The sequence below is a fragment of the Falco punctatus genome, assembly GCF_963210335.1.
Source record: "Falco punctatus genome assembly, chromosome: 19".
Lineage (NCBI taxonomy): Eukaryota > Metazoa > Chordata > Aves > Falconiformes > Falconidae > Falco > Falco punctatus.
This window is the reverse complement of record NC_137599.1, coordinates 3,376,140-3,390,998: the sequence shown is the minus strand read 5'-3', so window position 1 is coordinate 3,390,998 and position 14,859 is coordinate 3,376,140. Positions and strand designations below refer to the sequence as shown.

Here is a 14,859-nt window from a genome sequence, read left to right as displayed (position 1 = left end):
CATGCCCGCGTCTCCCAGAGACCGGCTGCTCCCGCCTGGCCCTGGCGGTATTTTTGGCAGCACTATTGTGCCGGGCCCTATAAAGTGGTGGCTGCAGCGGGCGGCACAGGGCTGCCCGGCGGGACATGCCCCAGTGCCGCTCGGCCGCCTGAAGATCCCAGGAAGGATGGAGGTGCCCAACACCAAGGTGGGGCCAGGAGGGCAGCGATGCGGGGGGGTCCGAATGGGGGTCTGGGGGTGCAGGAGGGTCTAGCTGGTTCCTCAGGAAGCCCTGAGCGCCCAGCTCCTCCCCAGGGCTCCCTGACCGTGGCCAGCAGCCGATCGGGGTGGGAGCTCAGCACCGTGTGGGCTCCTCAGGATGGAGCTGGGCGTGCGGTGCCTGTGGTGTGGAATGTGGGTGCTTGTGCCTTGTCCCGTGGCGCTCAGCAGCAAGGGGAGGGTGTTTGCCACGACTGCCTTGTGCCAGAGCAGGGCAGGCGTGCTGGTGAGGGCACCTGCATCTGGCTGCTGGTCAGAGCATGGGTGGGGGCTGTGGTTTCTGGGGCTGGGGGGGCTGTGGGGAGCAGCACTCTCAGCTCCCCTCAGGGATGTGGTGCTGGCTGTGCCCCACGGTGCCGAAGGGTGACGCTCTGGGTGCACCCCGGGTGTGGGGTCCCCGAGGCAGTGGGGATGAGCAGCGTGGCAGCAACCCAGGCAGATGGGAGCTGAGACACCGGCAGGACTGGGGGGCAGTTCTGGGGCTGTGCAGCCCCCCACCTCTGGCACTGCTGGCTGCACCGCACTAACGCTGCCCATTGCTCCGGCAGCTCCAGCGAGCTGCCTGCCTCTTGCTCCTGCTCCTGCTCTGCTCCCTGGCTGCTGCCCGGCAGAGTCTGCCGGAGTGCTGCCGGCAGAAGACCTGCTCCTGCCGCATCTATGACCTCCTGTACGGCATGGGCAACCACGCCGCCGGCATCCTCACGCTGGGCAAGAGGAAGAGCATCCCCCCGGCCTTCCAGAGCCGGCTCTACCGCCTGCTGCACGGCTCCGGCAACCACGCTGCGGGCATCCTCACCATGGGCAAGCGTGGGGAGCACCCTGGCATGGCGTGCCACAATGCATCGGGCTGCCCCATAGGCACGGACGCCCAGCCGATGCTGGTGCTGCAGGGCGCCGATGCCAGCCCTGCCAGCCCCGGGGAATGCCAGGAACACTCAGGGAAGGACCTGACCAAGAGCCAGGCCCCAGGAGCGGCAAAGAGCTTTTACTGAGAGGGGTGGGGGCAGTGGCAGAAGAGAGGGGATCTGTGGCGGGACGGAACCCTGGGACACACGCCTGGAGCTGGGTGTAAATAGCACTTTTACATACCTCCTCCTGGCCCTGGCCGAGCCTGCTCAGGGCGCCGCAGGCACCGCTGGGCTTTTACAATAAATGGTAGCCCGATGTGACCCGGCTCTGCTTCTCTCTGGGGTGGGGCCGGGGGGGCTGCTGCTTTGTTCCTCTGCGGTGCCTGGCCATGGGCTCGTCCGTGGTGCCTGCGCTGGGGCACCCGCGGGCCCAGCTGGGTGGATGCAGGGGCAGAACTGGGGTGAACCGAGCCTCGAACTGGCTGCCCAGGAGTGGGGGGTTTTTGTGAAGCCCCCATAAAGGGCTTGGAGCATCCCCCGGGATGCCACAGCAGCAGGGAGCCTCTGGTGACCCTCTCGTGGCCACAAGTCCCTGATCCCCACCCCACCACCCTGTCCCCACGCAGGACTCCTGCTGGGTCCTGTCACCCCTGGGTGCCCCTCTGGGGGTCCCATGGGCCACGGCCTCGCCCTGCAGCCCCCGGGCTGAGCCCCAAGCGGTGGGGCTGGGGCTGGTGTCCCACAGCAGGTACTCCCGTACCCACCGGGACCTGCCCCTTCCGCAGCCTCCATGGGACCGAGTGGGTCCTGGTGCCGGGCAGATTCCGGTGCAGTAGGTCCCGGCACCGAGTGGGTCCCGGTGCCAAGCACATCCCAGTGCCGAGCAGATCCCGGTGCAGTGGGTCCCGGTGCCAAGCACATCCCGGTGCCGGGAAGATCCCGGTGCCGAGCACATCCCGGTGCTGAGCAGGTCCCGGTGCCGAGCAGGTCCCGGTTCCACCGACCCGTTGCCCCCCGGGCCCCAGCGCCCTGCCCCCGGGTGGGTGCCGGTGCCCGCCGGTGCCGAGGCCCCTCCCGGTGCCGGCGGCGCGCAGGGCCCGGGGCGGGGCGGGGCGGGGGCGGGGCGGGAGCCCCGGGCGGGCCGGGCCGGGCCGAGCCGAGCCGGGATCAGCCCGCGGCGCCGGGGCCGCACCTGCGGAGGGGCCCGGGCCGGCGGCGGAGCCCAGCCCCCGGCCGCAGCCCCGCGGCGGCGCCCCGGCGGGACCATGCCGGTGATGAAGGGGCTGCTGGCGCCGCAGAACACCTTCCTGGACACCATCGCCACCCGCTTCGATGGCACACGTAGGGCCGGGACCGGGTGGCGGGGAGCGGGGAGCGGCCGCGCTGGGCACGGGGGGGTCCGGGCAGGGGGAGGCGCTGCCTCCCGGCGAGTGGCGGGGGGAACCGGGGCTCGGCCCGGCCCCCAGCCCCGCGGCTCGGCACGACGTGAGGGTCCACGCTCTCTGCGCTGTCCCGGGGACCCCCCTCCCCCGTGTCCGTGTCGGGGCTCGGTGCTCGGGACCCCATGTCCGGACTCTGTGCTCCGGGATCCCCCGTGTCCGTGTCCGGGTTCGGTGCTCCGGGATCCCCCGTGTCCGGGCTCGGTGCTCCGGGATCCCCTGTGTCCGGGCTCGGTGCTCCGGGACGCCCCGTGTCCTGTCCGGGCTCGGTGCCCCGGGCCCCCCGTGCCCCGGGCAGCCCCCGCGCTGCTGTCCCCGCGGCCGGGGCCGCGCTCAGCACCAGGGACAGAGCCCGGGCGCGGCGGGAGGGGCCGGGCGGGGAGGCCCGGGGGGCGCGGGGGGGGAACCGGGGGGCGCGGGGGGGACCCGGGGAGAAGCCGGCCGGGCTCACCCCGCTCCGGGAGCCCCCAGGGGCCCGTCCCCGCCCCGTCCCCTGCCCGAGCCGTGGCCAGTCCCGGGCAGGGACACACGTGCGGGTTGTGCCTGCCCCTGCGGGGCTCGGGGTGCTGCCCCAGGGAGCCCTCGGAGCTGTGGGGCAGCCGTGGGGCACAGCCTGTGCCTGTCACCTCTGTGTCACACAGCCCTGCGGCCACGGACGTGGCGGGGCCCGTGGGGAGCCCCGGTGCTGCACAGGCCAGCCCCGAGCCCCAGTTAGCAAAGTGCCCGCTTGCTTGGGGTTACATCCCGGGAAAAGGTGGATCCCAGTAACGGTGTGTTTGGGCAGGGGCAGGCAGTGGGGCCTGTGTTGTCCCAGCACCATCCATTTTGGGGTCATTTCCCACAGCTGGAGGTGTTGCTGGTGTGTCCCCAGGAGCTGGGGTCTCCTCCATGTCCATGTCCATGTCCATGTCTATGTGCTGGGGCCAAGGTGGATTAAAGCCCCAGCACATTGGGATCATGTTGGGCTGCCACCAACTGCTGGCATTGCTGGCACCATGCAGCCACCCGGGGACAGGCTGTGTTCAGGGTTGATCCCAGGTTTCCCCCAAATCACCTGGAGCAGGGTCTCCCCAGCCAGCCGCCTGCAGGGCTGGACATCTCCCAACTTGCTGAGAGGAACTGGCATGACGATGGCACTGAGAACCTGCAGCCACCTCCCACAGCACCATCAGGGCACCGGGAGCACCCCTGGGGCATGTGTTGGGGGGGATGCTGGGCTGGCTCCTGGCCTGGTGTGATGTGGAGCATCCCAGATGACACAGGGTGTCGTCATTTGCCCATCGGAGCTCTCAGTTGGGATGTTACCTGTGAGACTGCAATGTGTAACGAGGCCACCAGCACCCTGAGCCTTCCCCAGCCCAGACCCAGCTGCGCCCAGAGGTGCCAGGGCAGAGCTGCATGTGCCTCGAGCTGGTGATCCTTTGACAGTTGCTCCTCAGGGCTGGATCTGGCTCTCTGAGGAGAAGGGTCCCCAGGGGAGCTGCCTGCCACACCCTGACACAAAGTCCTGGGAATTTGCCCGGGGGGGACAGGATTTGCCCCACAGCACCGTGGCAGCATCCTGCCTTGGCTGGGCCAACCTGCCTTCCAGGCACTTTTAAACAGTGTCAGGCTTTGTGGGTTTGCTGTGTCTCTTATCGGCTTTATCTGCCATGGAGAGGGGCTTTAGCTGAAGTGATACACCGTGTGAGTTAACCCTGCTTCTCCCAGGCAGCCACTGCCCACTGGGCCCGAGGCTGTGTGTCCAGACAAGCTGGCTACCACAGCAGGGGACTGCCGAGCCCCCCCAGGGCTGCGTCCCCCTGCTCAGCAGAGCTGCTCCCAAATGCAAGCCCTTTTTTCTTTTCTAATAACACATCCTGGACAACACTGTAATCCTGGCTCCCCAGAGCCAAAATCTGGCCTTAGTCACAGCTTCAAGCTATTTTTGATTCTCCAAGCTAATCCTGGGCTGAGCTGTGCTGTGGTGGCCCCGCTGCACCCCCATCGCGCTAGGGCTGCCTGTGGCTGCCATCCCCTCCTTCCTGCAACCTCCTCTGCCCTTGCCCTGCCCTGGCACGGCTCTGCTGTCGGTGCCCGGGTGCTGTAATCTGCTGCGGGCTCCCCTCCTTTGCTGTGAGAAGGAGCAGGACACATCTGCTGCTCCTGGTGCCTGGGCTGGGGGGGTGCAGGGGTGCTGGGAACCCCCGGGCTGGGGACCATGTCAGAGCTGGGGGTACCCCAGTCTGCCCTTGCCGGGTGCAAATACAGCCCACGCTGGCCACGCATCCCAGCTCCTTGGCATCCTTTTAGCACGAGGCCATCTGTCCCGCTGGCGCAGAGCCTGCAGCAAGGAGCTGCTGCGGCCCCGGGGGCAGAGCCCCTGCCTGGCCCACAGCTGGGAGGGCTGTGGGGTGAAAGAGGCTGCTCTGCAGCTGGGCAGAGCAGGGGGCTGCCAAGGGCTTTCCTCTGCCTGGTGCCACCTCTCTGCCGGGGCAGGCGTGGTGCTGGGGAGGCTCCGTGGTGCTGTGACAGACCAAGGACACTGCATTTCCCCTTCACCTCCGGCTTGTGCCAGCTCAGCACAGGCCCTCGACTCACCCCAGGCTTGTGGCTTTTCTCCCACCCTCTCAACGGGTGCCCCCGTGGCGCTGTGCCTGGGGATGGAGGTCCCAGCACCGCAGCCCAGCACCTCTGGGTTGGCAGCACCCAGCTGGGTTTGCCACTGCTCCTGCTAAGCTGCCTGAGCCCCGGCGGGAGGTGGGAGCGGCAGATGGTGAGGGGGAGGCATGAATCGCCTCGCTCAGAATCGCATCTCTGGCGATGGGAGCTGGGAGCTGGATCTGGGCTCCTTCCCCTTCCAGTGCATGGGGATGGGGTTCTGCCTGGATCAGGGCCTCAGGATCAGGCAGGGGATGAATGAGCTCTGGGAGCAGCTGGGGACAGCCCACAGCTGGATGGAGACCTGCCTTTTCTTCCCAGTGGGACCCGTGGGGGGCTGGGAGGGCTGGGCTCCCCTTCACACCCCCCCCCCCCCCCCCCCCAAGGTGGCCCGGAGCCCTCAGGGGTGGCTGTGTCTCCTTTCAGACAGCAACTTCATCCTGGCCAACGCGCAGGTCCGCCGCGGCTTCCCCATCGTCTACTGTTCTGACGGTTTCTGCGACCTCACCGGCTTCGCCCGCACCGAGGTCATGCAGAAGAACTGCAGCTGCCGCTTCCTCTACGGGGCCGAGACCAGCGAGCCCGTCCTGCAGCGCATCGAGAAGGTGCTGGACGGCAGGCAGGAGTACCAGACCGAGGTCTGCTTCTACAAGAAGGGTGGTGAGTGGTGCATGGGGCTGGGTCCTTGCCCACAGCTCCGGCTGGGACTCGGCCCCGTGCTGGCTCCGGGGTGAAGCTGCCAAGCAGCAGGGGGGCTGTCCTGCCTTCACCACCCCTCTCCTCCACCCAGGAACTGCCTTCTGGTGCCTGCTGGACATCATGCCCATCAAGAACGAGAAGGGGGAGGTGGTGCTCTTCCTCTTCTCCTTCAAAGACATCACAGAGAGCCGGGGCAGGAGCCACCCGAGTGATAAGAAGGAGGGTGAGCCACAGCTATGGGATGGGGAGGGGATTTGGGGAGCAGTGTGCACAGTGGAGCAAAGGGGCTCCCGTTTCCCTGCGGGGTTCTGCCCGCCTCTGTGCACCTGTGCAAGGAGGGCTCCCTGCAGCAGCCCTTGCACCGTTGCACCAGCAGCAGCACAGTGCTCCCGCTAACCCAGCGTGTCTTGTCCGCCGCAGAGAAGCAGAAGAGCAAGAGGCCCGGGAGCTCACATCTACGGGCAGCACGGAGGCAGGGCCAGACGGTGCTGCACCGGCTCAGCAGCCAGTTTGCCCGGAGGGACCGTGGCGAGATGAAAATCAACCGTGTAAGGAGCTGGGGGAGCCCTCAGCTTTGCCCAGTGCCTCCCGGGCTGGGGCTGCGGGTAGGCTGGCAGTGCTGCAGCTCCCCCGGGACCAGCCCCACAGCCAAGACTGCGGGATGCTGTTCCCATGCACGCACCTCACTGGCCTCCCCAGGCACTGAAATGCCCTCCATCCCCAGCAGCTTGCACCGTGGTCCAGGTTGTAAATATGGTTCGTTGGCAGTGGGAGAGAGAACAGCAGGTTGCCCGGAGCTTGCCGCGGGGAGAACAGATCTGGCAGCTCTTGCAGGGCTGTGTCTCTCCTCACACGTTAGCTGTCAGGAAAACCCAGCCGCTTCCTTGCAGCGCAGCTGTGCCAGCCCTGGGGAGCACCGTTACCAGGCTGCAGCAGCCATGAGCACTGGGGCTCCCAGCCGCAGCAGGGACCCGTGTGTTGTTTCTGTGCCAGCCCATCCGCGTGGCTGCAATGCCCCAGCGCAGGGTCCCCAGGCATGGCCACAGCGATGGGCATCACCTACAGACGTGGGGCCAGGGTGGGGGTCTGTCACCAGCAGAGACAGCCGGGGGTCCGTGCTGGAAAACAGGCAAAGGGTTTGCGTGTGCCAGTCTTGAACTTTGGGGGATTGTGTGGGATAGACCTGGCTCTCCCCTTACCCAGGTTGGGCTCTCGCTGCCCCCCAGCAGTGCCGTGTCCCTGCAGGGGGGGATGGCTCTGCCCCAGCGCGCGAATTGGCACCTGAGATGGTTCTGGGCCGCAGCTGGCAGCAGCAGCAGTGGATTACTGTTAATAGCATTAGCATAGCGTTAATTTATGTGCCGTAAGCAGGCATTCTGTGCCCATCTCTGAGGGTGACCTCAGTGCAGCCTGTTGGAAAAGGGCATCCATCACCATGGTATCAGGGAGTGTCAGCCAGGCTAGCAGGACTCAGGAGAAGGGGGGGCTGTGGTGGCCTCCCACCCTTGCGTGGGACAGCCCCTGCACGGTGTGCCACCCTGTTGCTTGCTCCCCCAGAATGTGTTTGAGAACAAGACGTCCATCCCCGAGTACAAAGTGGCCTCAGTGCAAAAGTCCCGCTTCATCCTGCTCCACTACAGCATCTTCAAGGCCCTCTGGGACTGGCTGATCCTCCTGGCCACCTTCTATGTGGCCATCACTGTCCCCTACAACGTCTGCTTCACGAGCGTGGAGGACAGCCTGTCAGCTGCCCGCAGCACCATCGTCAGCGACATCGCTGTGGAGATGCTCTTCATCCTGGGTAGGTCCGTGCCTGGAGCCAAACACCCATCTGGGATGGGGACAAGGCTGGGCAGGGCAGGGATGCGGCCAGAGAAGAGGACCTGAGGGGTGGCGGAGAGCGAAGCTGGTGCCGCTTTGCCCCTGCTGCTGGTGCTGAGCACCCCAGGAATGGACCCGGGTTGTCCGCAGACCCCAGCCCAGTTCTCCCAGCCGTGGCGGGGGTGGTGAGGGCTGGTCCTGCTCTCCCCGGGGCAGACATCATCCTGAATTTCCGGACGACATATGTGAGCCAGTCGGGCCAGGTGGTGTACGACCCCCGCTCCATCTGCATCCATTACGTGGCCACCTGGTTCTTCGTGGATCTGATTGCTGCTCTGCCCTTCGATCTGCTCTACATCTTCAACGTGACCGTGGTGAGTGCCGCTTGCGCCGTGGGCAGGGGCAGCGGAGGGGGGGGAGGTGGCCCTTTCCCGGGGATCCGCTCCTCGCACGCCTGTCTGGGAGCAGCGCGGGCAGCGAGGGGAAGCAGCAATGGCAGCTACAGCAGGAAGCCTCCCACGCACCTTAATTTAACCAGAGGCTGCCACAAACGACAGTAACTGCCAAGGCACCTCTCCAGGAGCTGCAGGCAGGCGCCCGCCCTGCACCCAGCACCCCTGTGCTCTGTCTGGGGAACAGGGCAGCTCTGTGTCTGCGTGCAAACACCTTGTGCGCACGCACCCCGTCGCAGCGAGGGGCACTTGCACGTGTCCTGCTCTGCAGGGGGTGAGCATGCACACGAGGCACACGCCAGTGATGAAGGCAGGTCCCAGCCTGCACCTCACTGGGGTCCCAAGGGGTCCCGCAGCGCCGCGGGTGCAATGGGCTGCGCAAGTGCACTGCTGGCATCAGCCCCTTCCCATCCTCTGCTAATTGGGGCAGGGAGGAGAGGAGGGAGGCAAGCGCAGAGGCTGTAATTACGCTTATTGGAGGCACAGCAGCGTGTGGGGAGGACAAGGGCACTTGGGGCTGGAAGTGCCCCCCTGAGCCAAACTCAGCTCCACTCACACCCTGGCGGTGTTGCCCAGCAGGACAACAACGGCGACCAAGGCAGGGGCATGTTCCTGGGGCTGTGGCCGCATGGGCCATCACTGCCTCTGCCAAGGCTGGGCATGCCAGGGGCGCACACTGTGGCTGGCTGGCTGGGCAGCCCTGGCAGGGACCCTCTGGGCAGTGGGGAGCTGAGCCACCCAGGACTGGCTCCATCCTGACCCACCTTGCTGGGGTCTGACCCCGGCATCTGCTCTGGCACAGCCCCTGCCCCATGCCCCTGCCCAGCCCATGGCCCTGGGCTCCTGTGAGGTGTGAGGTGCAGCGCTGGCAGCGGGAGAAGGATGATGTGGGAGCTTTGTGGGAGGTGGGAGGCTCTGGGGCGCATCCAAAGCCACCTGCCCCGGGCATCTCTGGCTCCCTTTGTCCAGGATCTCTGTGGGCAAGGCACAGCATCTTGCTGAGCCCTCCCCTCACAAGCAGATCAGCTCAGCTCTCTGCCAGCACAGCTTCACCAAATGCAGCCTCTGATAGCAAAGCCACTGCTGCCTGCCCCCCCTCCCACCCCCCTGCCCCTCCCCAGCGCCCCACATCTCTCCCAAGCTGTGACCCCAGCTGAAGGCTGCCTGGGGGCCAGCTCTTCCCAGCTGCCCCCATAGCCCACGACCTTTGTGGTGGATGGGTGATGGTGGTGGTGAAGGCTCCCTGCCCCGGGGGGAGCTGGGGGGGGATCCTTGCTTGCCCCTGACTGCCGCTCCGCTGGGTTCACCCACCTGCCCCGCTCCCCAGACCTCTCTGGTTCACCTGCTGAAGACAGTGCGGCTGCTGCGGCTGCTGCGGCTGCTGCAGAAGCTGGACCGCTACTCGCAGTACAGCGCCATGGTGCTCACCCTGCTCATGTCCATGTTCGCGCTGCTGGCCCACTGGATGGCATGCATCTGGTACGTCATCGGCCGCAAGGAGATGGAGAGCAACGACCCCCAGACCTGGGACATCGGTGAGTGGGGCTGCCTGCATGTGGGGGCTGCGTGGGGTGGGGGCATGCTGGGGACACCCGGCCTCCCCCGTGCTGCAGCATGCCGCTGGCGGGAGGGAGCAAGCAGAGGGCAGTCCCGTGGGGTGGCCAGCAGCGGGGGCTACAGCCCCTCTGGCTGGGGCAGGGACAGGAGCTGTGCTGGGCCCCTCGGTGAGCGCTAACCCCTGGCTGTGCTTGGCAGGCTGGCTGCACGAGCTGGGCAAGAGGCTGGAGGCTCCCTACATCAACAACTCAGTGGGGGGCCCCTCCATCCGCAGCGCCTACATCGCCTCCCTCTACTTCACCCTCAGCAGCCTGACCAGCGTGGGCTTCGGCAACGTCTGCGCCAACACCGACGCTGAGAAGATCTTCTCCATCTGCACCATGCTCATCGGGGGTGAGGCAGGGAGCGGGGCAGGGCTTGGGGGGCTTCGTCTCCAGCTGCCGGAGCAGCGGGTGCGGCAGGTACCCAGGCAGGGTGCTGGGGGGAGGCGATGAACAGCTGTGGGACAGCCCTGGGGCTGGGGTTAGGGGAGAAGCCCCCCATGCTGCACGCCTCAGCCCCGCGTTGCTGGTGGGGGCAGAGCCCAGACCCTGCCTGGGTGCCCCTACGCTCCAGACGGCCCCATGGTGGGCCTGACGCTGCCCTCCCGGCCCCCAGCGCTGATGCACGCCGTCGTCTTCGGCAACGTCACCGCCATCATCCAGCGCATGTACTCCCGCCGCTCACTCTACCACACCCGCATGAAGGACCTCAAGGACTTCATCCGCGTCCACCGCCTGCCCCAGCAGCTCAAGCAGAGGATGCTAGAGTACTTCCAGACCACCTGGTCGGTGAACAATGGCATCGATGCTAACGAGGTAGGAGGTGTTGGCTGGACCGGGCCAGCCCCCCTCCACCCCCCAGTGCTGCACCCAGCCTGGGGGTGATGGGGCTGGCAGGGCCAGCTATGAGAGCGCAAGCGTGTGCGTGTATGTGTGTGCAATCGTGTGCGTGTGCAGATGTGCACATGTCCGTGCTGTGTTGCTGGAGGGACCAGAGCTGCGTGCCAGGTCTGGGGCAGATTCCTGCCAGCATGGGCAGCGGGACGTGGAGCAGAGGCAGCCCACCACCACGGCCACAGCTGTCCCACGTTTGCCAGCTGGGACTGTTGGGGTCTGCGAGATGCTCCGCTCCAGAGGGGGATCTGTCCCCTGGGGCTGTCGGACTGTGGGGGAGGCTACTCCCCGCCACCCGCACCCCAGCACCCCGGCCCCACTCTCCCCAGCTGCTGCATGACTTCCCTGACGAGCTGCGCGCGGACGTGGCCATGCACCTCAACAAGGACATCCTGCAGCTGCCCATCTTCGAGACGGCCAGCCGGGGCTGCCTCCGCTCCCTCTCGCTCCATATCAAGACGTCGTTCTGCGCCCCGGGGGAGTACCTGCTGCGCCAGGGCGATGCGCTGCAGGCCAACTACTTCGTCTGCTCCGGCTCCCTCGAGGTGCTGAAGGACAACGTGGTCCTGGCCATCCTGGGTGAGGGCAGGTGGCGTGGGCTCTCCCCCAGCCCCTTCTGCTGCCCGGCTGGGTGAGGGGCCCCGGGCTGGCACTGCTAGCCCACCCCGGTCCCCTCCTGCAGGCAAAGGGGATTTGATCGGAGCCGACCTGTGCAGCACGGACCGGGTGATCAAGACCAACGCGGACGTGAAGGCACTGACCTACTGCGACCTGCAGTACATCGGGCTGCGGGGGCTCTGCGAGGTGCTGCAGCTCTACCCCGAGTACGCCAGCAAGTTCACGGTGGACATCCACCAGGACCTGACCTTCAACCTGCGGGAGGGCAGCGAGATGGAGGTGGGTGCGTGTCCTCCCTCACAGACCCCTTCCCGTCCTTGCAGCCCCAGAGACCAGAGCAGGGCTGGGGCTCTGCACGGCCACGGGAGGGGAGTTTGCTCCCTGCTCCCGGTCCCCAGGCTCCGAGGCTGGGGCAGGGGCTGTGGCTGTGCCACCCTATCCATGCAGGTATGTCCCATCCTGGCTCCTCTCGGCTTTGCACAACCCAGGCAACTGGAAGCAAGAGCATTTGCAATGCAGGAGGCTGAGGCGGATGGAAGGCTTGGAAATGGGGGTAGAGGGGACTGGGGGCTCACTGTGGGACAGGCAGCTGGGGCACAGCCCCCCCGCCCCGTGCGCAGGAGGCAGCGCTGGGGACTGCCAGGTTTAGTCACGCTGCTGACTCTGGCAGCCGGGGGGATGTTCTGGTGCAGAAATAGCTCTGCAGTGCTTTCCTCCCCCGTCTCTGCTGCTGGTTCTGCACTGGCACCAAGTGGCTGGGGGCTCCTCCAGAGCATCACTCCCCAGTACCCACCGCCCCAGGCCCTGTAGAGGTGGAGTAGGAGGTCACCCTCTAGATCCCAGCTAGCCCTACCAAAACCCAACGTGTCCATCTCCCGGGAGAGGTATAAATAAACTGAGGGTGAGGATGCCAACAGAGCTTGCTCGGTCCTGCAGAAGCCCTGAGCACCCTCCCTGGCTGGTGGCATGCTCCCGGGGGAGCTGATGCTCTGATGGCCGAGCCAGGGCTGGGATTCGGGGTGCAGCCTCAGCTCCAGCTCGGGACACGCAGGCCAAGGTTGGGCAGTTCATGAGTGATGATGGCAGCAGAGGAAGGAGAGTGGGCAAGGGGCTGCAGACGCCAGTGCTGGGGCTGATACATGGGCCCAGGGGAGGTTTGGCCGTCCAGAGGGGCACTGAGAGGCTGGGTGGGCTGTGGGCTGAGGTGGGGAGCGGGCGGGTGCGTGCCCAGCACTGTGTCTGCCTGTGGCCAGTCCCCACCGAGCCATGTGGGGTCCTGCGTGCCGCTGAGCCAGTGCCATCTGCTCTCCCCGCAGGGGCTCTGCCGCTACTCCCGGTCCCCACGGCTGTCGCAGGCACAGCAGGTTTGTGCCACGCTGGGGGTGGGCAAGGGGGAGGATGGGGCAGTGGTGGCTGTGCCCAGCTGTGGCACCTACACAGGGACCAGCCCTGAGATCCTGCCTGCACCCACCCGCAGCCTCATCCGGAGAGCGGTGCTGCCCCGGAGAAGCCCCTTCCCTCCATCCTGGAAGACGAGGAGGAGCCTGACGAGGTCTTCCAGCAGTCACCGGCCACCATCACCAGCCGCAAGCTGCTGCTGCCCCAGCTGAACAGCCCAGCTCGGCACGGCTCCCTGAGCAGCCTCCTGGGTGATGAGCTGTGCCAGATCTCAGCCCTGCGACGCAACTGCCGCTCCCCAGCCCGCTGCAGCCGGGGCCGCAGCCCCTCTCCGCAGTGCCGGAGGGACACCCGGCTCCCGGAGCGGGATGGTGGTGCTGGCAGGAGGCCGGCCAAGCTCCTCATCCCCTCCCTGCACACCTACGGTTCCCCGGACCTCAGCCCCAGGTAAGGCTGGGACATACCGGTGGCTCGTCCTGCTGGTGTGGGTTTGTGCGGGCCGGGCTACGTGAGGTCCCCGGAGGCCACTGGGCATGGTGGCAGAGGGGCGAGGAGGTGACGAGGGCCAGCCCTCACCCCCTCCCCGCCCTAGAGTTGTGGATGGGATTGAAGACAACGGGGGGCTATCAGAGCCACAAGCCTTCTGCTTCAACGTGGACCCCCCGCTGCAGAGCGCGGCGAGGGACTCCCCCACGTCAGGTACCTCCAGCAGCTGCAGGGCCAGGGCCAGGCCAGGGGGGCTGGCCGCGACACTGGGGGGCTCAGGGGGCCGTCCACCACTGGCCATGTCTTCCCTGGCAGGGACTGATGCTGGTGGCCCAGCCCTGGCGATGGAAGCAGAGGAGATAAAGCAGAACATCAGCAGGCTCAACCAGGAGGTGCGGCGGGGGCTGGGGGCACATCCCAAGAGCCCCGGGAACGTGGGTGGGGGGCTGGGCGGGGGGCAGCGGCCGGTGCTCACTCACTGCTCTCCCTCCCCTTCCAGATCAACCACCTCAACCAGGAGGTTTCCCACCTCAGCCGGGAGCTGCAGCGCATGATGGAGCTGCTCCAGGGTCGTCTGGGGACTCTGCAGCCCCCCACCTGCCCCTACCGCCTGCCCCCCACCGCCTCCCCGCCCCCCCGGCCCTCCCCACCCTCTGCCCCAGTGCCCCCCTCGCCCCCACCCGTGCCCCCCAGCTCCCGCAGCTCCCCCTCTACCAGCCCACGGGTCAAACGCTGCCCCGTCCGCAGCCGCTCGGCCCACGCCACCGCCGGCTCCCCCATGCACCCCTGGGTGGGCACTGAGGGGCCATGCCCACCGCGGGGGGACCCCCCCAGCCCCGACCCCCGCAAGGCCTTGGCCTCGCAGCCCCTCTCGCTGCCGCCCCGCTCTGCCCGCTCCTTCCCCGGCTGCTCGGCCGGGGGTCGGCCCCGCGCCCACCCGCAGCCCCGCTCCAGCTCCGCCAGCTCCCACTGACCCCACGGGCACCGGGGTGGCGGCCAGGCCCCTCGCCCCCGGGGACCCTCACCCTGGGGGTCCCTCACCCTTGGGACCCCGGCCCGCTGCCCTGCTGTGCCCGTGACACGCCAGCTCACCAGGTCCCACCCCGGCAGCCCCAGCCCCCCGGGGGGCAGCCACCGGGAGTGGGGCAGCAGCGGGGGGGTCCCCTGCACCCACCACCCCACTCCCGCAGGACCCCCCCCCGGGGGCAGCGCTCGCCCCGGCCCGACACCAGCAGGGATTTTGATACGATTTTATACTCTTTGCCCACGGGGGCTTTTTTAAAACCAGGCCAGGCCCGACAGACCCCCGGGACCCCCCCCCGGCGCCATGCCCAGGGCCGTGGGGCTGGGGCTGGGCAGCGCTGCCTCCCGGGGGCGGGAGGGGCTGGCGGTGGGGTCTGTGCTCGGGGCCGGTTCGGAGGGTCCGGGGGGTGTCTCTGGGGGGTGCCCCGGGGGGACACGGTGGCTCCCGCTCGGTTGGGCGGCTCCCGGGCCTCCGGCGGCTGCGGTTTGTGCGGTGACGGCCGGCCCAGCCCCGCCCCTCCCGCCCCAACGGGAAATAAAGGCTCTATTTTTCCAACCCCGGCTCCGGCTGAGTCTGTCCCCGCCGCCGCCCCCGGCGCCCTCCCGCCGCCGCCCCGGGACCCCCGTGCCCGGGCCCCGCCGGGGGCGGCGGGACTGCAGCTCCCATCGGCCCCCGCGGCAGGCG

The 14,859-nt window shown here is 67.6% G+C and overlaps 2 protein-coding genes across 7 annotated transcripts; both read left to right on the top strand.

Annotated features, from left to right (window-relative positions):
- Position 1: 1 nt before the first annotated feature.
- Positions 2-1,427, top strand: HCRT (hypocretin neuropeptide precursor; the record flags this gene model as incomplete). The annotated part of the gene is made up of 2 exons (XM_080369253.1): positions 2-187; positions 807-1,427. 2 exons carry the CDS (start codon positions 2-4, stop codon positions 1,248-1,250), a joined length of 630 nt encoding a protein of 209 aa, XP_080225379.1. The 3' UTR covers positions 1,251-1,427.
- Positions 1,428-1,534: 107 nt separating this feature from the next.
- Positions 1,535-14,127, top strand: KCNH4 (potassium voltage-gated channel subfamily H member 4). 6 transcript variants are annotated; one of them, XM_080369134.1, is made up of 16 exons: positions 1,535-2,447; positions 5,612-5,845; positions 5,976-6,107; positions 6,305-6,432; positions 7,442-7,685; positions 7,922-8,079; positions 9,485-9,692; positions 9,913-10,107; positions 10,372-10,571; positions 10,979-11,228; positions 11,332-11,546; positions 12,584-12,631; positions 12,745-13,112; positions 13,258-13,364; positions 13,467-13,543; positions 13,651-14,127. In XM_080369134.1, exons 1-16 carry the CDS (start codon positions 2,372-2,374, stop codon positions 14,122-14,124), a joined length of 3,114 nt encoding a protein of 1,037 aa, XP_080225260.1. In that variant the 5' UTR covers positions 1,535-2,371; the 3' UTR covers positions 14,125-14,127. The 6 variants fall into 6 exon arrangements, with proteins under 6 accessions (XP_080225260.1, XP_080225258.1, XP_080225257.1 ...); XM_080369132.1 differs by having other exon boundaries at positions 13,258-13,543; XM_080369130.1 differs by having other exon boundaries at positions 2,373-5,845.
- The last annotated feature ends 732 nt before the right edge of the window (positions 14,128-14,859 follow it).

What these genes read in the sequence shown, in the direction of transcription:
- KCNH4 (XM_080369129.1), top strand. Translation starts at nt 5,314, where the DNA reads ATGAATCGCCTCGCTCAGAATCGCATCTCTGGCGATGGGAGCTGGGAG. An exon ending in ACATCTTCAACGTGACCGTG is followed by an intron (nt 8,080 to 9,484) that starts GTGAGTGCCGCT and finishes CCCGCTCCCCAG; the next exon opens with ACCTCTCTGGTTCACCTGCT. An exon ending in CTGCACCATGCTCATCGGGG is followed by an intron (nt 10,108 to 10,371) that starts GTGAGGCAGGGA and finishes CCCGGCCCCCAG; the next exon opens with CGCTGATGCACGCCGTCGTC.